The sequence below is a fragment of the Miscanthus floridulus genome, chromosome 2 (assembly GCF_019320115.1).
Source record: "Miscanthus floridulus cultivar M001 chromosome 2, ASM1932011v1, whole genome shotgun sequence".
Lineage (NCBI taxonomy): Eukaryota > Viridiplantae > Streptophyta > Magnoliopsida > Poales > Poaceae > Miscanthus > Miscanthus floridulus.
Window position 1 is genome coordinate 69789992 of NC_089581.1, and position 27377 is coordinate 69817368.

The 27377-nt window shown below is 46.6% G+C and overlaps 2 protein-coding genes and 1 pseudogene across 2 annotated transcripts; 2 read left to right on the forward strand and 1 right to left on the reverse strand.

Moving 5' to 3' along the window:
• Positions 1 to 8698: 8698 nt before the first annotated feature.
• Positions 8699 to 9658, forward strand: LOC136536689 (uncharacterized). The gene is made up of 3 exons (XM_066528897.1): positions 8699 to 8806; positions 8852 to 9250; positions 9416 to 9658. Exons 1-3 carry the CDS (start codon positions 8699 to 8701, stop codon positions 9656 to 9658), a joined length of 750 nt encoding a protein of 249 aa, XP_066384994.1.
• Positions 9659 to 15613: 5955 nt separating this feature from the next.
• LOC136536690 (BTB/POZ and MATH domain-containing protein 1-like) lies at positions 15614 to 24587 on the forward strand (annotated as a pseudogene).
• On the reverse strand, positions 24470 to 27359 carry LOC136539076 (probable aldo-keto reductase 1). Its single transcript, XM_066531011.1, has 5 exons — positions 27076 to 27359; positions 26118 to 26321; positions 25856 to 26028; positions 25473 to 25569; positions 24470 to 24756 (listed from the first exon to the last, which is right to left on the reverse strand). Exons 1-5 carry the CDS (start codon positions 27223 to 27225, stop codon positions 24742 to 24744), a joined length of 639 nt encoding a protein of 212 aa, XP_066387108.1. The 5' UTR covers positions 27226 to 27359; the 3' UTR covers positions 24470 to 24741.
• Positions 27360 to 27377: the final 18 nt, after the last annotated feature.

A 27377-nucleotide genomic window follows, 5' to 3' on the forward strand; every position in this document is an offset into this window, starting at 1 on the left:
TTTGCACTGATGAGAGAAGGTGTCGGCAAGAGACGAAGCTGAAATTTATGGCTTGTCCTCGCTCCATCCTCGATCTGCGGGCTCAAGGCGAAATTACCCTCGGCATGAGTGGAGGAGGGAGAGGTGAGGTGTTGAACCTGTGGGGCCGAGTGCCGTTAAAGGAAAGGAGAGGAGAAGAGAGTCAAGCGCGGTGCAGTCAAGGGGGCCGTCAGAGAGAGACAAGAGGCGCCGCGACGTGGGGCGAGGAGATGGCGGCCGCATAGGCGGAGAGGTGCAGAGGCTGGTGCCCTGGGAGACCTAGGCTGGTGGCCTGATGGTGACGGGCGCGGGATGAACGGGCAAAAAAAAGGAAGGAAGGAAATAAATAAAAGAAGAAAATAGAAAAGAAGGAAGAAAAAGTAGAAGGACAGTATGGTCATTTTATCTTTTTCCTCATGAGAAGACATTTTATCAAAACAACATATCTCCACAAGTGCTGTTGCTCCATGAGCCAAAGCAAAAAAAAATACTTCACAAGTAAAGCGGAGCTATACCCAACATACTTTAAATCGGCTTCCCAACAATCTAGCTACAGAGAATTTGTGAAAACCTTCTGGTCCGAACGGCCGGACCGGATGCACATGTCCAATAGCGCTCCCGCCCAATGAACAACTCGTGCTCCGGTGCCTCCGCCCCCCATACCACCACCATCGCTAAAAATCCAAGCCAATTTCTCCTTTCTCAAGCTGACGCCCGCCATCTATAATGCTCAACCACCATCTCCCACTGCCTCGGCAGGTGGCATCCTCGCCATCATGTCTCTCACTACCACCACCAGTCTATCGTTCTCCCCGACGACTCCTTCTAACTCTAGAAATCTTGGAACCGCAAAAACCCCAAACCTTAATGTTGGCAAACTTAGTCATCTTGGGCTGCGACACCATGTGAGTTCTTCATTTATCTTTTTCTTCACCATTTTTTCTGTCTTTTAATGTGTGTACGTGTGGCAGAACCGTCCGAAATAACACGCTTTTAGAGGCGCTTGTCTTCCACTAGACACTAAGCACCCTGAAAGTTAGCTACACCGGACAGTTCCGTCGAGCACACCCTAAGGGAGAACTCGAAAATCCAAATTTTTTTCATTAGGATCATAAATGAGAGAATACATCTTACAACATTCTTAAGTCATTTCTTACATCACTTTATTACAGTAACAGAATATTACCTCAATTGATTATAACAGCGGAATATAACAATGTTATCAGAGTTAAAGAGAAAGCAAAGATTAATTTAATGTTATAGTGGAGCATTAACGTAGTGAACATTTATATACAAGAGATGCTAGCAGATTTTACATCTTTTCTTATAAAAACCTTTAGTGAGGGTTATAAATAAACACTATGGTCGTAGCGTGAAGGAATCATGTCTGAGCCCACCAGGAGATTTTCACACACAAGAGTCAGCTCTAAGTATCCTCCGATTACCTGAGCACTCGATTGTACTCAGCAAGACTTACCCGATAGGAGGAAAATAAAAGACTCCAAGGATATGCAAGGCTTATTTGGCTTGTGGGTTATTGCATCTGCGAAAGCATTACTAAACGTGCGTCCTTATATTCAATTTTATTAGCAGTCATCATTAGTACATTAACTAACCATTCTATGTAAGCACATATGCTACAATTTTATCACCTTTTAAGTTCCAGTTCTTACTACGGTGCTAGACCATAGTCAAGTCGTACCGTCTCACAGAAACGGCGATTCGCGAATCAATGTATCCTAGCTGGGTACCCCAAAACACACGTCCCGTTTATACCCCAGGCACAAATAAGACCAACCCATTTCACTCCTATCGAGGGGTGCAGGTCCCCGTCCAAACTTGGACTCTAAGCCCCCACACTTGAGACCCGATCTCAGCATGGTGCTTAGACCTCTACATTTCCCCGCCTCCAATCAGTCAGTCCAGAAAAGAGCCAGAACCCACGACAAGAGTGTAACAAGCCTTCCCGCTCTTATAAGTAAGTATGTGCTCAGGATAATAAGTCTGTGACCTGACTACCATCCACAACAATGGACGGTCCTCAATCGACACAGGCGGAACAAGTGCAATCCAAGCCTCGCTCAAATGCCTAACTAAGTCTAGATCCAAAGTACCATTCCACCCAGTCTCGAATTATCATTCATATATATTCCATGTGATAGTAATATAATAACAACAATAATATCTTTCCTATCTCTCGCGAGTGACAGGTAATCACTCGACTTCTATCGGATCCTATAGCAGAGCAATCTACATGATCCTAACACACTAGTAGGACTCATAGGATAAGGATATTTATATGCAAGTGGTTTCATTCAACTCCTTAAAACTTAATGCACAAGCATAAAATAAAGTGCAGAATAATAGGGATTATGCATCGGGGCTTGCCTGGGTAAGATATAACCAAAAGTTAGCATTCCATCATGGTGACACAATCATCAAGACACCATCCTTTTCGCTACTCCGATCATCTTCACAATCCATTGTTGTTCCTATTATGATATATGTGGATGCAACGCAGAGACATAAATAATCAACGGCAACTGAAACTCTTAGAAATATTATTACGTCTCACAAGCTAACGAGATAGCTCTAATAACTAATGTGCTAGGCTATATATCCATGTTGTCAAATAAGGCGTTGTTTCCCAGAAAATGTTCTAGTTTTAAAATCCTAAGGTGTTTCGGTATTTTATTGATTAAATATATATTTTCAAACTAGGGTTTATCTAGCTACCTTAGCAAACTAATTATTATGGAGCTACAAAAATTACAGTGAGCACATAATAATGTTAGGAATTTACTGTAAAAGTTTCAGAGCCAACACTATCACCAATTTATCACAAAAATTCCTACAAGTTTATATCTTATAATATTAAGCATCTCAAATTAATTAGATAACTCCTAAAAATATTATAAAACTATGTGAACAAAATATACTAGCAGATAGATCATGATTTTAGGAATCTAACAAAATTTATTTCACAATTTTTGGTTAACTACACAATTTTATATTGAATTTACAAGTGTACCTTAGAAACTAAATTAGAAAATACTTTAGAAAACAAAAAGGGCCGATGGCATGCATTCGGCCTAGCAGGCGGCCCAACGCGGGATCCCTCGCGCGTGATGACTATTTTGTAGAAAAGACCTTAGTCTATCAATTTATTACATGGCACTATGCGCACTATTCCTACCATCAGTAATCTTGCAACCAAACCATCAGATGTTTTCACTTTAATCACGGGCAGGTCCTTAGAAACCCCACGCGCGCCGGTGCGGTGGCCAACGGCCTAAGGCGGTTACACCAAGCAAACTAGGCTCACTACGACGAAAGTAAGGAGCCGACCACCATCTACAGCTGAACGCGCAAGGACGGGTGGCGGTTAGTGACTCAGAGGCGCACTGTCGCGAGCTGCAGCAGTGAACGGCTATCCACGGCGGTGGCACGCCTATTCCGATGAACCTACGTACGCTCAGCAGAGTAGAGGCGGCGGATAAGCATCAGTGGCTCACCATTGTGCATGCCCTACTGACAGTTGAAGTAGGGGAGCGCTGCGATGGTCTGGCCATGTGCGAGCCACGTGAGGCGGCGATGCTCCGGGATGGACACCCATGCATCACCACGTCTCCGATAAAGCGCCCTAGCCAAATGGCACGAGCACCAGATAGAGGAGGTCATGGCGAGCTCATGGATACAAACAATTGAACCAATTCGGACCTTACCCCAATTTCACTGGCATGGCGGCGCACCTGGCCGGTGGTGAGAAAAACGCCAAATTGGTAGCTAGTAGTTCTCAGTTGCGCCAAGGTGAGGGTCGGGCTGCTAGCTGGCTTTCCTGTCTAATTTTTGGAACGTTGAATTGAGGTGTGGTGCCCCGAATCACACATATTTGTCGTGCGAAGCGGGGCGATTCTATTGGCGACAAGGGCAGGTGGGAGTGGCAGCTCTTCGAGGCTGTGCCTGCTTTGGTCGAGGCTACGGTAATGAAGCGACGCATCCACATGAGGAAGACTCAGAGAGAGAGCGTCGTGGAGCACCGTGATGGGACTGCTCGGCCATGGCATGATGCGGGCGGCGGTAGTGAAGCAGCGATCGCGCGCGGGGCCATCTCATAGGGCCGGTGGAACAAAATGACGCGAGGGAGGGCAGTGACACCGCGACACGGCATTAGTGCGACGTGACCATGGAGGCAGGCAACGGCTCAACGAGTAGGTGATTCATGCAGCGGAACGAGTGCCACGTCGGCTAGATGAAGGCCACCATGACATCGGCTTGGCCGACAGCGAGGTAGGGCAGCAGCGCGTCGGCCGGCAACTGTAGGGTGATGACAGCGGCCTGCTGGGTCAGCCACGACCGACCCACGGCTAGACAGGCTGACCGAGCTCAGTTCCATGGCGCGTGGATTGCGGCCAGCCACGCGACGCTGAGTGGCCATGTGAGGTGACCGTACTCATGGGCCAGGCACATGACGTGCACGAATTTTAAAGTGAAGCGAAAACTACTAACAATCACAAGTGAGGCCCAACTAATTCCCCTATCCTACAGTCAACATTGCCAGCGACCTAGCAAAGCCATCGCTATGGCTAGAGAGCAACCAGAGAGGGGGATAGGAGGATGCCAACCTAAGCTCGTCGCATTGAACGCCAGTTCACGAACAGAGCGCCACCAACCTGGTTTATAGTGCGTTCCAACGAATTTACGAGAGTCACGTGACACCCAACATAACAACCACCTATACCATGCTCAAGTACTCACTTTGATGCAATCAACAATACTAAAGCATGCAGCTAGTGTTTAAACATTTTAGCTTGAATTTAAATGTCAAGATAACATTGTTTTACTACTTTTCTCATACTTAGAAAAGTTAAGGTTCAATTCGAACTAACAGCCATTAACACTTTTGTTATAATTTTTTAAAGGCCTAAACCCTATTAACTGCTACCAGCAAGTATTTCATGCAATAGTCCATACCTTATAGTAACCCATAGGAGCAAAATATTTAAGCACCATTTAACTATTTTGCTCAATATAATTCACCAAAACTGGTATTTTACACAATAGTTCAAGTGTTTGCCGACTTAACGAAAAGAGCTTATCATAACATCAAATTTGATTTTTAAGCTCACAAAATCATTGCTCCAGCAGATCCCCAATCCCACTCCCATTTATTGGTGGCCACCAAAAAACAGTCCAACTCCCCTCAAATAGAGGGGGAGATGCACCTCCCCAAAAGGCTCACCCGCATTCCAACCGCTGGAACTTTCCTTCCCGCGCGCACGCCGATCTTCCTCTCCAGCTCGTGCCATGAACGGCAGGGTGCTCCAGCTCGCACTGGTGGCAGGTGGAAATTGTATCTGCTCAAGCTTCTAGCCAGATCAACACCAAGAAGCCCCGTCCAGATCCGCACAGGGGGCCGTACGGACGTGGAGCAGATCCGTGCGAATGCCGACCGCGAGATCTATGCAGGCGCCGACCGCCGCCGGGTTACGAGCTGCGTGTCCGCACTGCCTGCCTCTGGACCCTGTGCGCTCAAGAGAGAGACACACTCACGCACGAGAGAGAGGGGGCGCGACCGGACGAGGAAGAAACACACTCACGCACGGGAGAGAGAGGGGGTGCGACTTGGGGTGAAAACAGCACGGATAATTTCCGATCGTATTCGAGACTGAATCCGTTTAGAGGAGTTTAGATGTATCTGTATCCGAGTCCAGATATTCAACATCTGATACCATATTCGTATCCGAATACTAAAATTGCATATTTATGATGTCGATAGCCAATCGTATCCTATCCAACGTAGCTGAAACTATCCGTATTCAAATCCGAATCCGAACATAAATATGAAAACAAATGTATTGTTGGTGATATCCGTCCGTATCCGATCCGTTTTCATCCGTAGGTGCGACGGGATGGGGATTGGGAAGATAACAACGGAAAGAAGTTAAGAAAAAAGTAAAAAAAATATATAATCTCACAAGTAGGCCCTATGTATTGGGGGAGATTATTGAGCTTCTGCTGTAGATCTCCCTCGATAATTTGAAAAGTGATATTAGGCTTCCTCCATTATTATTGTGTTGGGGGAGTTGTATTGGGGATGCTCTTACCGTCCCGTCCCGTCCCGTCCCCTCCCCTCCCCTCCCCGCAATTCACAATTCCCCACTCCACACTCTGCATCGCTAAACCCTCGTGTGCCGGCGCCGCCACCATCGCTAAACCCGAGCGAAGGGGACATGAGAGAAGGTTCGCCATGTCGTCCGCCTCCGGCCGCAGCAAGCCGTCGCGGTCCGCATCCGCCTCCACCGTCTTCGCCGACAAATGCGGGCAGGTACCATGACCTCAAGATCGACGGCTACTCCCACATCAAGGTGAGCCGTACTGGTCGCCGGTCTTCAGGGTTACTCCACAGGAACACCTTAGACTACTATGTCAGCAAGCACGGCTCCCTCACGGTCCGCTGAGACATCGTCGTCTTCGACGAGTTCCTTGCCGAGGAGCCGGTCACTCCGACCACCTTCGTGTTCGTGCCCCCGTCCGACCTGCACCGGCACCTCGGCGACCTCCTCAACACAGAGAAGGGCACCGATGTGGTGTTCCAGGTCGGCCGGGAGACGTTCGCCATGCACCGGTGCGTGCTCGCTGCCCGGTCCCCGGTCTTCAGTGCTGAGCTCTTCTGCGCCATGAAGGAGAGCCGCACCCAGGCAGATGTCGTTCAAGTTGACGGCATGGAGGTGCCGGTGTTCAAGGCTTTACTCTGCTTTTTGTACACCGACTCGTTGCCAGAGATGAGTAAGGAAGATGAAGATGCCATGTATCAGCACCTGCTTGTCGCGGCAGACAGGTATGACATGGAAAGGCTTAAGTTGATGTGTGAGGATAAGCTGTGCGAGTACATTGATGTGGTCAATTCCGCCACCATCCTGACACTAGCTGAGCAGCACCACTGCCACAGACCGAAGAAAGCATGCTTCAGTTTTCTTAGCAATCCGGCAAATCTGAGGGCGGCAATGGCCAGTGATGGTTTCAAGCATCTAAGCAGAAGTTGCCCATCCATCGAGAAGGATCTGATGTCCATGCTCGAATCGTAGTCTAGTGAAGCTCAGTGTCTTCAACATTGACACTAAAAATCACCTCATGGTTTGTTATCAGGTAGCTATGCAGATGCACAAGCAGTAATCTCATCTTGTCTATGTTCTGTTGGTTAATTGGACGGGTATATGGCCCAACGTTAGTAAGTTAAGTTGGAGGCCGCAATGTTATATTCGTTTATCTAAAAAAGGTTAGTAAGTTAACTCACTTCTACAGCTCTACCAACTGATTAGGATGGACTTTGTTATCAGGTAGCTATGATGATTGAATATTCACTAAGCATCTCTGGTTGTCTCATTTTTGTTGCATAGATTAGAATATGCTGGAACTAGGGCACTAGGCATCTTTAACAATTGTTTTGTATTCAATCAGCTGCATTACATAGTTTGTGGCATTGGCGGTGCATTCATCAGGTAATTATCCTCTTTTTTAGCAATGGTGATTCAGGCACGGTTTCTAGCTAGGATCAGGTAGTTCTCCATGCTTTGATAGTTCCACCAATTGATTCTGCAGTGTCTATGGTTGTTGCATTGCAGTACTTTGGATGGAGCTAAATACCAAGTTGTTGTCTTGACGAGTGATGCTCAGTGTTCTAGCAATAGATATTGGCTTGCTGCTTTGTTTTTTTACCTTCGTCATCACTTGTTTTAGCAGAGCAATTGTTACATGTTTTCCAGACTTGTGGTATGAGGTATATGGCTACTTGCAGTCTAAGGAGCAATGGTTCCATCTCTATTTTGCCGCCCTGTTGCATATGTACAACATTACGAACTGATCAAGAACGAGTGACCTTGTGATCAGCTGTTTTGGTTATTTGAAATCTCCGGTTGGCCTGCAATTGTCGGAGCGTTTTTTAACTGGATAAGTGTTAAGTAATCTGCTGTTCCCGTTGTCTGAACGTACGGCAGGGACAGGCGACGCCAAAAAGGGCTCCCTGCTGTTGCACTGTAGCAGCTGCAGGGGCAGACGCCGAATAGCTCTCCTACCGCACCGTAATCACAGTACAAGCAGGCGCCAAAGTCAACCCTGCTGTCACATCTAGTCACTATAACAACATGGTAGCCTGATATGTCTGTGTACTAGAATTAGATGGGTAGAGTTGTATATATAGTTTGCCACTGCAACTCAGTAAAGAGAGCGAGTTTAGTTTGCCATCTCCTCTGCCGAGCTCCGGCCAATGCTGATGCTTGTGCTGTGTGTGCTCTGTTCTCCCTCCCTTCTTCTACCTTTAGTTATAGTGTGTGGTCGACAACGACAGTGCGTGATCGGCAACGGTGGTGAGTGGTCGACTCACCCGTACCGGAGATCTCAGGAGCTAACAAGTGGTATCAGAGCCATACAAGCGCCGTCACCAGACTAACCGCTGGCGATGACGGACGGTTTGAAGATGGACGACAACAGCGGTGTTGCTGTGGCTGCCCAGCCATGACAGGAGGTCGTTGTGCGCACGGTGCGGGAGGTCAGCAGCACCAGTTGGCCGACGCTGACTTGCACCAACTGTGAGGAGTGGTCGGTGACCATGAAGGTCAAGCTCAGAGCCCGACGGCTCTAGAATGTTATTGACAAGAGCACCGACAACGAAGAAGACGACATGTCAGCGTTGGAGGCTATCCTCGCTGCTGTACCATCAGAGTACAGGAAGCCATTAGGGGCGAAGAGCTCTGCTAAGGAGGCATGGGAGGCCATTGCAGCGATGCGCGTCGGTTCTGACCACACAAAGAAGGCGACGGCCTAGCTGCTGAAGCAAGAGTACGCCAACCTCAAGTTCAAGGATGGTGAATCGGTGGAGGACTTGTCCCTCAGCCTGCAGACGCTCATCAGCAAGCTGAGGAGCCACGACGTCACCATCGACGAAGAAGAGACGGTCTCCAAGTACCTCTACTCTGTGCCAGCGAAGTATATTCATATCGCTCTCTCCATAGAGACGATGCTGAATCTGTCCAACCTCACCATTAAGGATGTGACTGGTCAGTTATGGATGGCGGATGAGCGCCTGGAGCAGGAGATAACAACGAAGGACAACGGCAAGCTGCTGCTGATAGAGGAGGAGTGGGCTACCCAGAGGAACTCCAAAGAAGCCTCCTCCAGCCGTGGTGGCGATGGCAAGCGCCGTGGCAAGTCTTATTCGGAGAAGAAGAAGAAGGCCGACCCCAACGCCTGTCGACGCTGCGGGAAGACGGACCATTGGGCAAAGGAGTGCCCAAATCACAAGCAGGAGAAGAAGGCTCAGGCTCATCTAGCGTAGGCTAATGATGATGATGAGACCATTCTCCTGATGGCGACATTCTATGCACTGCATGACGTTGAGGCCAAGGAGAAGGAAGGGGTGATGGAGGTGAAAGGGCCTGGGAAGGCTCTAAAAGCTGTCTACCTCGATAAACCATGCACCCAAGTCCACCTCGGACGTGTGGGCGGCGATCAAGAGCAGCGGTGGTACCTGGACTCCAGCACTAGCAACCACATGATGGGCTCCAAGACAGCCTTCTCTAAGCTCGACGACGACGTGACCGGCATGGTGAAGTTTGGTGATGGCTCAAGGGTGGCGATCTGAGGGCGCGGCACCATCATCTTCAGGTGCCAGAACGGCGAGCACCACGTGCTAACGGATGTATATTACATCCCGTAGCTACGATCAAGCATCATCAGCATTGTCCAGCTGGATAAGCGCGGTAGCGAGGTACTGATCAAGGACGGTGTTCTTAGGATCAGGGACCGGGAGTAGTGCCTTCTTGCCAAAGTGAAGAGGTCTTAGAACTGACTGTACCTGCTCAACTTGAAGATGGAGTAGTTGGTGTGCCTGGCATCACGGCACACCGAGGAGCCATGGCTGTGGCATGCCTGATTTGGCCATCTCAGCTTCGACACGCTCGGTCGGCTAGAGAAGATGGTCCGAGGGCTGCCTCACATCGAGCATGCAGGCGAGCTGTGTGACAGCTGCCTGGCTGGGAAGCAGAGGAGGCTATCATTCCCAAAGGCGTCCAAGTATTGCACGGCGGACGCTCTTGAGCTCATCCACGGTGATCTCTGTGGACCAATCACGCTAGCCACAAACGGTGGTCGGTGGTACTTCCTCCTGCTCATGGATGATTGCAGTCGCTATATGTGGCTACAACTCCTAACGAGCAAAGATGAGGCGGTGGTGGCGATCAAGAAGTTCAAGGCGTGTGTGGAGGCGGAGAGCGGCCAGAAGTTGCGCGTGCTGAGGACTGATCGCGGTGGCGAATTCACTTCGGTGTAGTTCGCTACGTACAGCGTGGATCAGGGTGTGGTGTGACACCACACCACGCCATACTCGCCACAGCAGAATGGCGTGGTGGAGCAGCGAAACCAGACAGTGGTCGACATGGCTCGATCCATGATGAAGGCCAAAAGCATGCCGACAAGGTTCTAGGGTGAAGCGGTGACCATGGTGGTGTTTATCCTTAACCACGCACCCACCAAGGCCCTGAAGGGCAAGACGCCATTCGAAGCTTGGTATGGGCACAAGCCGAGCATGTCCTTCCTCCGGACATTTGGCTGCATCAGCCACGTCAGGAAGACGAAGCCGGTCCTCACCAACCTGGATGACAGGAGCACACCGATGGTGCTCCTGGGCTACGCAGAAGGTACCAAGGCGTACCGGCTCTACGACCCATGCGAAGACAATGTGCTTGTCTCGCGTGACGTCATGTTTAACAAGAAGTCGGGCTGGGACTAGAACAGTCCGGGCTTGGGGGAAGCTAGAGACTTCACCAGCACCTTCGTCATTGAGCACTTGGTCATCCATAGTGGTGGAAATGCTAGAAAAGAGGTGCCGACCACTCCAGCAACAGAGCCGAGCACTCCTGGGACAGTGTCGAGCACTCCGGGAGGGGTGTCGAGCACTCTAGGAGTGATGCCGAGAGGTCCTACAGTGGTGTCAACCACTTCGGGATGGGTGCCGAACACTCCTGTGGCAGAGCCGAGAAGTCTTGCAGTGGTGCCGACCACTCCAAGACTGGGGCTGAGCACAACTGCAGTGGTGCCGAACACTCCAAGAGTGGTGACAAGAGGTCCAGGAGTAGTGCCGAGCACTGTAGCCGAGGTGCCATGCAAACCACTCTGGAGAAATAGGGAACTCCATCGACGCCGATCGAGTTCGCCTCACTTCCAAGCGACAACACTGAGTTCGTGGATGCCTTTCATGACGGTGAGGAGGTGCGGTTTTGCAGGCTGGACGACATCGTTGGTGGCATAGGGCCCTTAGGCCTGGCGGGTCAGCTGCTCAATGACCTAGAGCTACTTCTCGTCAATGCAGAGGAACCACTCACGTTCGCGTTGTCCGAGCGCGATGCAAACTGGTGACGGGCGATGCTGGAGGAGATGAAGGCGATCGAGGAAAACGAGACTTAGGAGCTCGTCGATCCACCTCTAGGATGTCGTCCGATCGGCCTAAAGTGGGTGTACAAGGTCAAGCAGGATGAGCACGGCGCCATTGTCAAGCACAAGGCGCGCCTCGTCGCCGAGGCTTTATTCAGTGCGAGGGCATCAACTTCGAGGAAGTCTTTGCGATGGTAGCACGCATGGAGTCTGTCCAACTGCTTCTGGCTTTAGTAGCAGCAAAGGATTGGCGCGTCCATCACCTGGACGTAAAATCGGCCTTCCTCAATGACGAGCTAGCGGAGACGGTCTTCGTCAGGCAACCTCCGAGTTTCTTCATCAAGGGAGAGGAGCACAGGGTGCTCCGACTATGCAAGGCACTCTACGGGCTATGGCAGGCCCCACGAGCATGGAACGCCAAGCTTGACGCCACGCTGGGTGAGCATGGGTTCATGAGGTGCGCAACCAAGCACGTGCTCTACACGCGGCGACAGGGGAAGGAGGAGCTCGTTGTCGGCGTGTATGTGGACGACTTGGTCGTCACTAGAATGCGTGCAGAGGACATCGACAGCTTCAAGCACGAGATGGCGGCTTATTTTCAAGTGAGCGATCTTGGCTTGCTCTCCTACTACCTTGGCATCGAGGTGAGATAGGGGTAGAAGGCGCTCGTGCTTGGTCAGAGCACGTACGCCTCGAAGCTATTGGAGCAGAGCGGCATGGCTGAGTGCAAGTCATGCGTGACTCCGATGGCGGAGCGGCTAAAGCTGACGAAGGCTAGTACCACGACAAAGGTAGATGCAACACTCTACCGGAGCATCATCGATGGTCTGCGCTACCTAGTCCACACGAGGCCAGACATTGCGTTCGCCATGGGCTACGTCAGGCGCTTCATGGAGGATCCCCGAGAGGATCACTAGGCTACGGTGAAGCCGCTGCTGCGCTACGTCAAGGGGACGGTGGATTAGAGGATCATCTTCCCCAAGACCGATGGGAGTAGGTTGTAGCTCACTGTGTTCAGTGATGCAGTCATGGCGGGGCATCGATGGACGGTGGAGCACCTCTGGCGTGCTCGTCTTCCTCGGGTCAGCTCTAATCTCATGGCTGTCACTGAAATAGAAGGTGGTGGCGCTATCCACGTGCGAGGCAGAGTACGTGGCGGCGGCCACAGTGGCGTGCCAAGCTGTATGGCTGCGTCAGCTGTTGGGCGAGCTGACCAGTGTGGAAGCTCACCCACCAGCACTGATGGTGGACAACCAACCCGCCATCGCCCTCGCGAAGAATCTGGTTCTCCACGACCGAAGCAAGCACATCGACGTCAAGTTCCACTTTCTCAGGACTGTATCGATGGAGGGCAGATCGTTATCGAGTTCGTCGAAACTGGTCGGCAACTCGCGGACGTCCTCACCAAGCTGCTTGGACATTTTCGGCTCACGGGGCTGAAGAAGATGATCGGCATGGAGGGGGTTCAAGGGTTAGCTGCAGGATTAGGGGAAGAATTGTTAAGTAATCTGCTGCTCCCCTTGTGTGAACGCACGGCAGGGACAGACAGCGCCGAAAAGGGCTCCCTGCTGTTGCACTGTAGCAGCTGCAGGGGTAGGCGCCGAATGGCTCTCTTGCCGCACTGTAGCCACAGTAGGGGCAGGCGCCAAAGTCAGCCCTGCTGTCACATGTAGTCACTATAGCAGCATGGCAGCATGACATGTTTGTGTACTCGGATTAGATGGGTAGAGTTGTATATATAGTTTGCCACTGCAACTCAGTAAACAGAGCGAGTTCAATTTGCCATCTCCTATACAGAGGTCCGGTCAACGCTGGTGCTTGAGCTGTGTGTGCTCTGTTCTCTCTCCCTTCTTCTACCTCTAGCCATAGTGTATGGTCGGCAACGGTGGTAAGTGGTCGACTCACCCGTGCCGGAGATCTCAGGGGCTAACAATAAGTACATGGTCTCTTTTCTGAGGAGATGCATAATTTATTGATGGTTATCACCTTGGCTTGCTATTGTGTTCTTAACTTGATCATCAGAATGTTTTAGCACAACAGTCCCAAGAGTGATGACTTGGTTATTTGAAATCTCCAGTTGGCCTGTAATTGTTGCATTTTTTTATTTGAGTAAGTACTTCATCACTTTAATGAGGAGATGCATAATTTAGTGATGGTTGTCACCTTGGCTTGCTATTGTGTTCTTAACTTGATCAGTAGAATGTTTCGCACAGCACAACAATGCCATGAGCCTCATTCCATCTCTGTTTTGGTAATCTGTTGATTCTGTACAGCTGTTTTGGTAATCTGTTGATTCTGTACAGCATTACAGACCGATCAAGAATGAGTGACCTCGTCATCATCTTAGCTTGTTATTTGAAATGTCCAGCTTTCCTGCAATTGCTGCATGTTTTATGGATCTGGATAGATAATGGTTCTGTGCGTTGTCACTTTTCTGAGGTAACGCAGAATTTAGGGATGGTTGTCACCTTGGCTTGCTATTTGTGTGCTTAACTCGATCTTCCGAATGTTTTAGTGATGGTTGTCATCTTTATTGAGTGATGGCTGTTGGTTTTGCTCTATCAGTGTTCGTCCTGTCATGTAATCTTGACCTACCAGTCGCCTACCTCTGACGCTGCCATGCCACACGCTCCACAGAGGGAGGGGGACAACTGTTGGCAAAGGGTTAGTACGAAGGAAGAGTATTCTAGTAAGAGGAGATTTCAAACATCAAAGCAGCCCATTCTAAAAGAGGATTGTAAATGACTTCTAATTTCTCTGATAGCCACGCCTAGCAGTTTAGTCCACATTTTCGAGGCGCTTTGGAGATCACCGCTGGTTCGTGCTCGCAGAAACTTGGCCCACTTCTACTCGCGGAAAATAAGCTACTACCCTCCTCCCTCCTCCCAACTCCCTCCTCCCTCCTCCCTCCGTTGATTTATTAGCCTGCCTCCTTGAGTACAGGAACCCTGAGTCGGCTGCAAGCTTTCTAAATTTCAGTCGATTCAATACAGGAAGTATGATAAAAGAGATCTCCAGTGTTCGTGACTTATCATGGTACAGTATTTTTCTCTCATAATAAATCAGCATCAGCCGTTTTATCAACGACCAAAACCATCAGCCAAATAGCTGAGTCATGTTTTGTACTTCTGTGAAAATGTTCTACTATACTTGCTCTGATTATAAATATAAGTATATTAGTCAAACATTTATATCTTTGACTACTTTACAAAAAATTTACATAGAATAAACAACACAAGGTTGGTACTACTCTTTCTGTGCCCATTTCTTTTTGTAATTTCCTAGTTTTCAAGAAATCAAACAATTTAAAATCTAACCAAATCTAAACAAAATATTAATATCTTGATACATCATAAATATCATTGATTAATTATGAAACATATTTTCATAGTGAATTTCTTTATCAGAGACATGCACATTGATATTATTAGATTCCACTCACAACACACATCACCACAGACGTCTCGCTATCGATGGAACAATGCCTACCACAGAAAGCACGCCACAACGTCATTAAATCCTAGAAAATTCACTCCAACAGAGAGTCGAACCGAGGTGCTACCGAAGCTCTTGTACTAAACTAAGGCCTTGTTTAGATCCGGCCTGTAAAGTTTTGGGGTGTCACATCGAATGTTACGTACGGGTGTCGCATGGGGTGTTTGGATACTAATAAAAAAACAAATTACAGAATCCGTAAGTAAACCACGAGATGAATTTATTAAGCCTAATTAATCCATCATTAGCACATGTGTTACTGTAGCACTTCATTGCCAAATTATGGACTGATTAGGCTTAAAAGATTCATCCCGTAAATTAGTCGTAAACTGTGCAATTAGTTATTTTTTAGTCTATATTTAATACTCCGTGTATGAGTCCAAACATTCAACGTGATAGGATGTAAAGCTTTTGGGCGGGAACTAAACAAGGACCAAGCGGCCCTTTCGTAATCAAAGATCACGCCTTCCCAGGGAAGCTAGTCGAGTAGCCGGCTGGTGACTTGTCTCCTTCGTCGTCTTCTTTCGGACTTCCTCACTATGGGGCGGTCCGCGCAAGGCCCTACAACAAGTCAAGAACCTCTCCCAGTGCTCCGGAGTCCGGAGTCCGGAGTCTGGAGACAGACATACAAATAGAGATTGCACGATAAATCAGGTCCGCCAAGCCACCAACCATGTCGTCCACCTCTGTCAGTGGCCGGAAGAGGTCGTGTTCGGCCTCCGCCATCGTCGCCGACATGGCCAGCGGGCACCACATTCTCAGGATTGACAGCTACTCTCACACTAAGGGGATTCCCACAGGAGAGTACCTCAAGTCCCGACCTTTTACCGTCGGCGGCCACTGCTGGCACATCGACTGACACCAAAGACTACATCTCCCTCTTCCTCGTCCTCGAGGAGCCCACCTCCGGCTCAACAGCGAAGGAGCTAAAGGCGCAGCATCGACTTTGTTTCGTCGGTGAGGTGCCGGAGAAGGAGGAGCTGCCACCGGCGTTGTTAGCGGTAGAGGAGGTGAGCAACTACGGGAGCCACCGCGGATGGGGGAATGTGAGGTTCATCAGGAGGGAGGATTTGGAGAAGTCAGAGCACCTAAAGAACGATTCTTTCACCGTCCGGTGCGACATCGTCGTCATCAATGAGTTTTGAGTCGAGGACGAGATAGCCACCTTCATGTCCGTGCCCCGGCCCGACCTACACCAACACCTCGGCGACCTCCTCCAGACCTGGAACAGCGCCGACATATGTGCGTGGTCAGCGGCAAGACATTCCCCGTGCATATGTGCGTGCTTGTAGCTCGCTCGCTGGTCTTCACTACACAGTTCTTTGGCGCGATGAAGGAGAGCAAAAGCGGTAGTGTCGTCCACATTGATGACATGGAGGCTCAGGTCTTCAAGGCTTTGCTCCATTTCATATACACTGACTTGTATTGGGAAACCAATGAAGATGGAGAGGAAGAGGAAGATGTCATGGCGCAGCACCTGCTTGTTGCAATAGACAGGTATAATTTGGCGAGATTGAAGCTGATATCTAAAGATAAATTATACAAATACATTGATGTGGGCACAGTGGCAACCATATTGTCGGCATGGAAATTCGTCTCATGCCAGGCACACGAGCAAGCCAGAAGGGTCTGCTCGATGGAGCTGGAAATCTACCTAGCTTCAATGCAGGGATGATCGATCCTACGTACTCCTCCCGAGACGTGCCAGCCAATTTGACCCTATAATTGACAAAGAGAGAAAGTTTATCAGTAATTTAAGATGAAACATGCTGGTTTGTGCCCAGATAGTTCTAAGTGTGCCGCTTCGAGAGCAGCCAGACGCGAAAGGCGACTAAATAGCCGATCCGCACAGAAATTGGCTGTTACGGACTGTAAAGCTTATGAGTAGCGATTAATTTCATATTGATAAGTATAGTACATGTATATGTAAATAAGATCATCAGCTAGACAAATATTGCTAGTGTAAACCATTTAAGCTAATGAATCTAATCAGGAAAAGATATAGCACACGAACGAATCGACTATCTGATACGAACGGATCTACAAACGCTCTGAATCTAATCTATTACCACCAACAGTGAGGTTTGACCGGATCAGTAGCAGCTATGATGATAGTAACAAACTAAAACAGAAGAATCCACAAACACATTCGTACTTCGACAGGCTTTCCGAAAGACATGCTATACGTGAAGGCTTGGATGAAGCCGATTCAGGTAAAAAGGACTACAACATGTGAACAATCGACTATTTCACACGAACAAACCCGTGGACTCCTTAGACTCAACCCGCTATCCCTAACAGTGGGGTTCGACTGGTTCGATGCAGCCATGAAAAAGATGACGAATCAAGCCCTCAAAGCACACAGATCTATTCACGCTTAACAGAATCATGGACGCACAGGTGATCGGCTATTTAGCCGATGCAAGCATAGCAAACAGCTAACATCACGCCTAACTAGGAACAGATCTACTAACTAGCATCCCCCAATCTATAGTGCCATCAGTGGGGATCAACCGGATCATTATAGCCATAATAGTGAACTATAAACCAGATTCAACTAGCCAGCAAACCTCTTCAAGATTATTCGTGCCTCAACCGCGTACTATGCACAATCAAGATCGAAGTAAAAACAGCCGATGAAGCATAACCCATCGTTCAGAGTAAGAAATATCATGTTGTAACAAAGCGAATGACGGACTGAAAGGATATAAGGCTGATCTAATTCGATCTCGATCAGGCGGATTGATATTGCTGTAAACTAATAATAATGAAAAGCATCAGCAAGATCGGTAACTTAATGAATCTACCCGAAGGACACCACCCTTAGATTGAGCCAATAACTTGACCTTAATCTAGTTCGAGCAGTGGAGGTCGACCGGATCCATGTAGCCGTACTTGAACTAGACAAGAGTCGATAACTAACTTATATCAGTGTCGTAGTGGAGGTCGACCGGATTGTTGCAGCCGTACGAACAGAAGTATAAGCCATGACGGTACTTACAGACAAGCCGAAGGTCGGCTGGACCGATGCAGCCCTGCTCACTGAAGAACTCGCCGAGATCTACTCCACTCCTACTCCAAAGGGGTGGCCGGAGCTGAAAAAGTAAGTAACTTGTATTTGATTGATTGTGTCTTTACAATAGCCGGGGTCTAATATTTATACCCGGGGCCTAAACACGAATCCTACTCAAGTACGACTCATTAAAATCTTTGGTATAAAAGAGAACATTCCTAATCTTAAAATAACTTGGACCCTAATCTTTTCCTTTTTGTAGAGTCCAATATGCATCTCCCGACGTCAACCGTAGCCCATTATCATTACTTGTCGACGTCATTCAAAGAGTGTCGATTCCAGTGTCTCCTCTGAATCAGCTGCTATCAATCTTCATGCAATCGAGTCCTTGATCGACACAATTCTAGAAGCTTCGAGTTCCCACGTTCTTCTCTCCAAATTTTCCACTCTGCATATCAGTATGGTTGGATAAACTTTGCTTCCAGTAACCTTTCAGTCTCCTTTTTTATAGCATCAAGTATGTTTGGGTTGAATCTCCTCGGACCTTGTTTAAACGGTCGATATCCAGGTTTGATTGGCAATTGATGTTCAACAATCGATCAGTCCAGACCAAACATCTCATAGTATTCCTAAGCAAAATAGTCTTTAAATTCTTTTAATAAATCAACTAACGCTCGCTTATACTCAAGATCCAACTTGGCACTTACATACATCGGCCTAGGTCTATCTCCAGAACCAATATCTACCTCTTCTAATTCATCTGCCGATGTGAAGCCATATCCTAGTTTGCCATCTGTACCATCTATTGGATTATCCATTAAGACAATTTTTCAAAGCCAACTGCTTGGATCGGCTGTTGGCTTTCATTATTGATTCTAATGAAGCCTCCTTTCCATAACTTGCCAGAAAAGCATTCGAAGTCTCCTAGTTCCGAAAAGACTGGGTCGGCTATTGCGATACTCACAGACTCATTAGCGCGAACCAACTCGACATCATCTCCATGCTAGTGAATCAAACACTGATGCATGGGCGATAGCACACAATAGTTTGTATGAATCCAATCATGACCAAGGAGTAAACTGTATGACCCTTTTCCATCGATGACGAAGAACGTGGTGAGCAGAGTCTTACTTTCGATTGTTAGTTCAACGTTCATTGTCCCCTAGGTTTAGACGCTTTACCCCCAAATTCCTTAAGCATCATGTCGGTTTCAATCAAATCTCCTGGTCCCTTGCCAAGTTTACGAAAAGTGGTGTAAGGCATAAGATTGATAGAAGCACCTCCATCCACCAATATCTTGTTCATTGGTTTCCCATCAACAAAACCTTTTACATATAAAGCCTTTAAGTGCCGATGCTTGATTGGTTTATCAAATATAGCTTGTTGTATAGCTGTCAACTTGGCAACTATCTCTTCATACTCTGATTTATCAAAATCTAAGTAAACTTCTTGATCTGCTAGAGCTCTGAACTCTGATGGCAACAGAAAAGCCATTCGAATATTAGCCGATGGTTGCCTTCTGTCGGTTGTTTGCTTAGCACGCCATACTTGAGGTTTACCAGATGCTTGAGCCTGTTCCAACTCTCTATTCCTTTGTACTCTTCTTTTCTAGCTTCTTGTTAAACCTCCTGGACACCATTGGCCCTCCTGCCAAACACATCCTTCTTCATTACTTTCTTCTTCATTACTTTCTTCTTCATAATCAGCTCAGTTTTGATCAACAACTTGCTTTCCTAGCCGATCATGAACACTTCTATTTTTAAGCACCGATCCATGTTATTATGATGATACTCGTCTTGAGCATAGACAGACCGGCGGTTGGTTTGAGATTGCCTAAACTCCCAATATTGTTCGCTGCACTCTGGACAATTATTCCTAGTAGGCAACTTCAAACCTTCGTTCCAGCAATGTCTGAAGAAAGGACCATTCCAATGTGATTCAGCTTGCTTTCTTTCATACCTCTCTTTTTCCTGTTGACGCTGATATTCCTGCTCTTCTAACCAACGATGATAATCCTTTTCCTTCTACCGCTGCCATTTATTCAACAAAATTTGAGATGTAACACGTGGCTTTGTCGCCCCATCTTTTTATGTTTCTCCCTACTCATATCGGCTCTTTTGCTTGTCGTGACGTCTTTTAATTTCTCTGTATTCGTCAGCCGATATTTGTATCTCAGAATCGACTGTTCTAGTTTCTCTTGATTTGGTTGATGTTAGGACCCTAGTCTTTCCTTTGAGCAGCCTAGCATTGACCATGTTTTAATCTCCTAGGAAAGGATTATCATCAACTTTCATCTTTCGAGGCTTATTAAATTTGAGCCTCCCTTGTTGAATAGCCCTCTGTATATGCTGTCGAAAAACTCTGCATTCATTAGTAGAATGAGATGTAGCATTGTGAAACTTGCAGAACTTCTTATTTTTCAATTGATCAGGGGGCAACATAACATGATTATCGGGCAACTTGATCTGTCCCTTCTCGAGCAAGAAATCAAAGAGCTTGTCTGATTTTGTGACGTCAAAGTCATAGCTCTCCTCGACTCCTCTTCCCCAAGGATTTGGCACCATTACTGTCTTTTTGCCCCAATTTCATTCAGCAGCGGCAACCACTTCTTATTCATCGTCTTCATAGCTGGCATCGACTGAATATGGATTATAAGCTTCGGCCATTGTGGTACTTTTCTAGAATCGGGTATCTCTGCGCATATTCTGGAATTGGCTATTGAGTACTGCCACTCATTGAGCCAATTGACCCAAGTTGTCAAATTCTTGTCCCAACAACTTTTCTTTCCATGTTGGCAGCATTCATTGAACGGCCAAAGCAGCTAGCTTATCATCAGCCAAGTTTAACCAGAAGCACAAATTTCTAGTCTCTCAGAACCTCTGAAGAAACCCAGTGCCCGATTCATTAGTTTTCTGTCTTATAGTTATCAAATCAGTAATCTTCTTTTCTCCAGTCCCAGTATAAAAATATGTATAAAATTTCTTTTTTAGGTTAGCCCAATTGGCAATGGAGTTGACTAGCAGTGATGAAAACCAAGTGAAGGCTGGCCCTGACAGTGATAGGGAGAAGAAACAAACTCGATGTGCCTCTTCAACGGATGCCTCATCCAATTGTGTAAGATAGCAACTGACATGTTCTATTGTGCTTGTGCTGTCTTGGCCAGTGAACTTAGTAAACTCTGGGAGCCTATAATTTGTAGGAAGAGCGACCAAATCATACCATTCTGGATATGTGCGTTTGTACAAGAAGGTCAGCCCTTTTCGCTTCAGACCGAACTGATTCTTCATCATCTCGGTCACTCTCAGCAATAACTCATCAGCATTTGAATTTGGATTTCTCTGCACCTGCTGACCCATTTGTGGATTAAAATTCTGGGTACCTTGGTACCCTAGATTCAAAATCATGTGAAGGGTATTATAATCTATGCCATAGTGATACCCCTGTGGAATCTCTATCTGTTGGGTCCTTTGCTGGTTTGCCGCTTGAAATCTTTGATTATTGACATGAGGATCTATATCTCTACGGATCCTTTGAATTGATGGTGCTATTTTTTGAGCCGATGACGATATGTGACCTGATGTGCCAAAATTAATCATCTGGTTTTTACCTTGCTCTGCCGGCTGTAGCACATGCTGCACTGACAATCTAGGATTATACTATATCTGATTCGTAGTAGCATCTTGAGCTTGCTCAGATGAACTCTGAACTGCCTGGACATTATCATTACCAGCTGGTGCTGCTTCTTGATAGCTAGTACCGGCTTGATTGGTTCCCTGAGTCAACGGATATGAAATGTTGTAATTGACCGGCCCAATCTGATCAACTAGAAACCCATGAAACACCTCCTTCATGGTGTTGTGGAATATGTTCAAGAAAATTTCATTATGGTTCGATATGGCATCACAAACAGATTTGTTTATAGCTTCTATGAAGAAACGCATGTCTTCAGTCTCATCTGCATCTATCTGCCCATGCAACAGAACTCTTGTTGTGGATTTTTTTCTGAACAATTGTATTGTCACGTGTTTTGGTGTAGGACAACAAACACTTGTTCTAAAATTCTTCTATAGCTTTGCTGATGACATCTTTATCTCCATCAGGTAGGTCTTCATAAGGTACCATAAGGATGTCGTTGTTGTTGTAAGTTGCCATGATGATTGTGGGGTCCCACCAGGCGTGCCAGAACGTGTGTTGGCATGGAAATTCATCTCGTGCCAGGCACACGAGCAAGCCGAAAGGGTCTGCTCGATGGAGCTATAGATCCACCTGGCTTCAACACAGGGATGATCGATCCTACGTACTCCTCCCGAGACGTGCCAGTCAATTTGACCTTGCAATTGATAAGGAGAGAAAGTTTATCAGTAATTTAAGGTGAAACATGCCGGTCTGTGCCCAGACAGTTCCACGTGTGCCGCTTCGGGAGCAGCCAGACGCGAAAGGCGACTAAATAGCCGATCCGCACAGAAATCGGCTGTTACGGACTGTAAAGCATATGAGTAGCGATTAATTTCATATTGACAGGTACAGTACATGTATATGTAAATAAGATCATCAGCTAAACAGATATTGCTAGTGTAAACCATTTAAGCCGATGAATCTAATCTGGAAAAGATATAGCACACGAATGAATCGACTATCTGATACGAACGGATCTACAAACGTTCTGAATCTAATCTGTTACCACCAATAGTGAGGTTCGACCGGATCGATGACAGCTATAATGATAGTAACAAACTAAAACCGAAGAATCCACAAACACATCCGTACTTCGACGGGCTTTCCAAAAGACATGCTATCATGATGGCTCAGATGAATCGGCTAAAATAGCCGATTTAGGTGAAAAGGACTACAACGTGTGAACAATCGACTATTTCACACGAACAAACCCATGGACTCCTTAGACTCAACCCGCTATCCCTAACAGTGGGGTTCAACCGGATCGATGCAGCCGTGAAAAAGATGACGAATCAAGCCCTCAAAGCACATAGATCTATTCACGCTTAACAGAATCATGGACGCACACCGTAGGTGTTTACGCACAGGCGATCGGCTATTTAGCCGATGCAAACATAGCAAACAGCTAAGGTCACGCCTAACCAGGAACAGATCTACTAACTAGCATCCCCTAATCTACAGTGCCATCAGTGCGGATCGACCGGTTACAACCATAATGGTGAACTATAAACCAGATTCAACTAGCCAGCAAACATCTTCAAGATTATTCATGCCTCAACCGCATACTATGCATGATCAAGATCGAAGTAAACACAGCCGATGAAGCATAACCCGTCGTTTAGAGTAAGAAATATCGTGTTGTAACAAACCAAACGACGAACTGAAAGGATATAAGGCCGATCTAATTCGATCTCGACCGGGCGGATTGATATTGCTGTAAACTAATAATAATGAAAAGCATAAGTAAGATCGGTAACTTAATGAATCTACCCAAAGGACGCCATCCTTAGATAAAGCCAATAACTTGACCTTAATCTAGTTCGATCAGTGGAGGCCGACCGGATCGATGCAGCCTTACTTGAACTAGACAAGAGTCGATAACTAACTTATACCAGAGTCACAGTGGAGGTTGACCAGATCGATGCAGCCGTACGAACAGAAGTATAAGCCATGACGGTACTTACAGACAAGTTGGAGGTCGGCTGGACCGATGCAGCCCTGCTCGCTGAAGAACTCGCCGAGATCTACTCTACTCCTACTCCTAAGGGGTGGCCGGAGCCGAAAAAGTAAGTAACTTGTATTTGATTGGTTGTGTCTTTACAATAGCCGGGGTCCAATATTTATACCCGGGGCCTAAACACGAATCCTACTCAAGTACGACTCATTACAATCTTTGGTATAAAAGAGAACATTCCTAATTTTAAGATAACTTTGACCCTAATCTTTCCCTTTTTTGTAGAGTCCAATATGCATCTCCCGACGTCAACCGTAGTCCATTATCGTTATTTGCTGACGTCATTCAAAGAGAGTCGATTCCAGTGTCTCCTCTGAATCAGCTGCTATCAATCTTCATGTAATCGAGTCCTTGATCGACACAATTCTGAAAGCTTCGAATTCCCGCATTCTTCTCTCTAAATTTTAGTGTAAACACATATTGGCCCTAGCCGAGAAGCACCAGTGCCATGGATTGAAGAAGGCATGCTTTCGTTTCCTTTGCTCTCCAGAGAATTTGAAGGTAGCTGTGGCAAGTGAAAGCTTCGATCATTTGAGCAAGAATTGCCCCTCTGTTATGAAGGAGTTGGTTGCCATGCTTGGCAGTTGGCACCTTACTTGAGTGAGGCTGGGTTTTGTGTGTTCTTGTGTTGGTGTGTGCTGATGTGATGTGATGAATCAAATGTTCCTTATTGGCATGGGTTTCTGCTAGCTGGTTGCTGTATGTGTTGTTTGGTACCGATGAATGTAGGTATTCAAATCAAAGAAACTCTGTTCAGTTTTGCAATTTCAGTGCTTCCAGAGCGGACTACCAAAAGAAGACTGGTGATACAACAATAAAAAGATCTTAATGTAATTTTGCTTTCAGATATGTCAAAATTCAGATAGCAGATATCCAAACAGTTACAACATTTTGGAGCTGCCAAGCATGAAATCGGCGTTCAAATATGATAATGACTACTTCTGAAGCGGCGTGTTTGCATATCTCCAGGAATAGCACTCCAAGGATGGGTAAACCCTTGGACCTGCTACTTCGCTTGCAGGTACTGCATCTGAAATCTCTTTCAGGTCATCCTTACTCAGCTTAATTCTTACTGAAAAAATGTTACTGCTCAGGTTCTTCAGTTTTGTAGTTCCTGTGGTCAGGGACAGTTCAGAAAACGTTAGGTTCCTGAAAGTGTAACACCAAACATTTAATGAAAGTTGCATGCTATCTCAGGCTCCCTTCCAGAATACTGATTACTGAAACGCAAATGCTAATTCTGACTTCCGATAGTTTTTAGTAGGAGATTTTTTTTTTCTGGAAAATTTATTCAGAGTTATTGGGTTTGAAAGTCAGGAATGGCTCATAGTTGTAGCTTAAATGAACACAAGATATACTACACTGCCATTTATTTTCTGCCACCTAGTTTCTTTTCAACATAGAGATAGTTCTGGACTGATATGCTTGGAGGAAATTTTCACAATGATCAGAGTAATTTGCCAGCAGCAATCTTCCCAGAATTGAAATATGTCTTCCTGAGAAAATCATTAGCTACAGCATGATGAGTGTCCTTGTAGAATTCACAAAAACGGTTACCAGGGATTGGAACAACATTATCTCCTTGATGAAGGATCCAAGATAGTGCGAGTTATGAGGGGCTACAGTTGTGCTTTTTAGACAAGTTCAGCAGACGCTCATATAGAACTTTTTTTGAACGCACGCTCATATAGAACTTTCTCCGGTGCACCTGGGATCCACAGACTGAAAGGGAGCTAAATAATCCCAGCTATATGAGCAGATTTCTTGTACCTATTATGGTGGAAGGAATTGTAACGAAATCTGAAGTGTTCATCGTTAAAATATTAGTACCAGCAAACTGTTTGGTGGTAGGTTCTCCACAACTGCTTTTCCAGCAAAAATACCCCGACCAAGCGGACTGTATGAAACAATTCCAATGGCAAGCTCCCTAATCCATAGAAATTCAGTCAGCAATAGAAAAAATATTAAATACCGCTGAGGCAAGCACTAAAATAGAAACCATGGAAATAGAGGTAAAAGAAAAGGATGGGAGCTTGTCCTAGCACTAAACTAACTTATGATAACTGAACTGTGGTATTATTCAGTCAAACTATGTATGATGTGTTGAAAAGCAGCTATTTTACTGCCAGAATAGATATATGGAAGCATTCCAAGTGGCACAAATGAGACTGTAAGAACATTGAATTTCAAAATATCATTGCAAGCAGACATACCTGCATAGTGGCACTATATCTTCCTCTATATCCCTGGCCCATAGAGACCATTCTATCTGCACTGCAGTGAGAGGGTGAACAGCATGAGCGCACCTTATGGTATCCACGCTTGCTTCAGACATGCCAATGTATTTCACTTTCCCTTCTTGGACCAGCTCCTTGAGCTCGCTCATCTAACATTGTATTAGAAAGCAGCTATCAGATTTGCAAACCTTTCCTATTTGCTGAGTCAAGTTTACAATGCCAAGGCACAGATACGCACAGTTTCCTCTATGGGAACCGACTGATCGATGCGGTGCAGGTAATAGAGGTCAATGAATTCGACATCTAGGTGTGCGAGGCTGCCTTCGCAGCATTCACGGACATGCTCTGGTGTCCCCTTTATGCAGATGTTGTTCAACTTGAATCCTGCAATGCCACATTTGGTGGCCACTTGCACCTTCTCGCGGGGCAACTGCTTCAGTGCCTGCCCTGTCCATCATCATGTTCAGAAAAAATACATATTCTTGAACAATACTATCAAATATCATAGTTGACAGTTTTATGTACTTATTAAAACCGAGGGATGTGTCTCCAAGATCTGGAAACAAAATTAGGCAGGATAGTTCTGTCAGGAGTTTAACAACATCTATCTGGCAGTCACGAGATTCTTTTTTCAGCATCTACACAACTATTATGTTCTGTAATCAATGAATTGCCCTGAAGTTGCATCTAGTTATGAACCAATAAGCACCATATTCAGAGAAAAAAAAAGGCATTTGATAGAAATGATCCCACTCAACATAATTGGAGACCCACTCACATCTTCAGTCTTCATATAAATCAAAAGGGAAAAGACCCATCTAAGGTCTGTTTGCATTGTTAAATCTAATTGTATACCACGTTCTCGGCCAAAAAAAAAAAGGTGATTAACTCTAGACCCAGTCTGCGAAAGCCACCACTAACATCATTCAGTTTGCCACTTTGCGCTGATCTCCCATCAGTTCACAGTTTGGAAGATGGCCACTCCCGAAACCAGCAATTTTTTTTATCAGAACAGAATCTGATACCATCCATCCTACCAAATCCTATCATTTCACAGCTGAATTGACTTCGCTCGCTTCTGCATCCGAATTCGAAACCTTGCAGCAAAATTCATCCATCTCCAACAAGATGAATCAGAAAGAATAGCGCCTGCACTGGGAATGGGATACAGGGGAAAAGAAAAGAAAAATTCCAACCTTCCCGAGCAGAACCTCGTTGGTGTGCGGCCCGTAGGCGTCGGCGGTGTCAATGAAGGTGACCCCGGCACCGAACGCGGCCTTGACGAGGGCCACGCCGTCCTCGTGGTCGTGGGGCACCGGGGAGTTATAGATGCCGGAGAGGCCCATGCACCCGAAACCGACCTTAGACACCTACAACACACAAAGCTGACACATCAAGAAGAAGCTCGCCCGTTCTCAGTCGCGCAACGCCTGGGGGCTGGGTATGCCGGGGATGGATCAGGCGATCAGCAATGGGGCTAGTTACCTCGATGTTTATG

What these genes read in the sequence shown, in the direction of transcription:
- LOC136536689 (XM_066528897.1), top strand. Translation starts at nt 8,699, where the DNA reads ATGTCAGCGTTGGAGGCTATCCTCGCTGCTGTACCATCAGAGTACAGG. An exon ending in AGGCCATTGCAGCGATGCGC is followed by an intron (nt 8,807 to 8,851) that starts GTCGGTTCTGAC and finishes TAGCTGCTGAAG; the next exon opens with CAAGAGTACGCCAACCTCAA. An exon ending in ATTCGGAGAAGAAGAAGAAG is followed by an intron (nt 9,251 to 9,415) that starts GCCGACCCCAAC and finishes CATGACGTTGAG; the next exon opens with GCCAAGGAGAAGGAAGGGGT.
- LOC136539076 (XM_066531011.1), bottom strand. Translation starts at nt 27,225, where the DNA reads ATGGGCCTCTCCGGCATCTATAACTCCCCGGTGCCCCACGACCACGAG. An exon ending in ACGAGGTTCTGCTCGGGAAG is followed by an intron (nt 26,322 to 27,075) that starts GTTGGAATTTTT and finishes TGGACAGGGCAG; the next exon opens with GCACTGAAGCAGTTGCCCCG. An exon ending in CGGTTCCCATAGAGGAAACT is followed by an intron (nt 26,029 to 26,117) that starts GTGCGTATCTGT and finishes ATACAATGTTAG; the next exon opens with ATGAGCGAGCTCAAGGAGCT.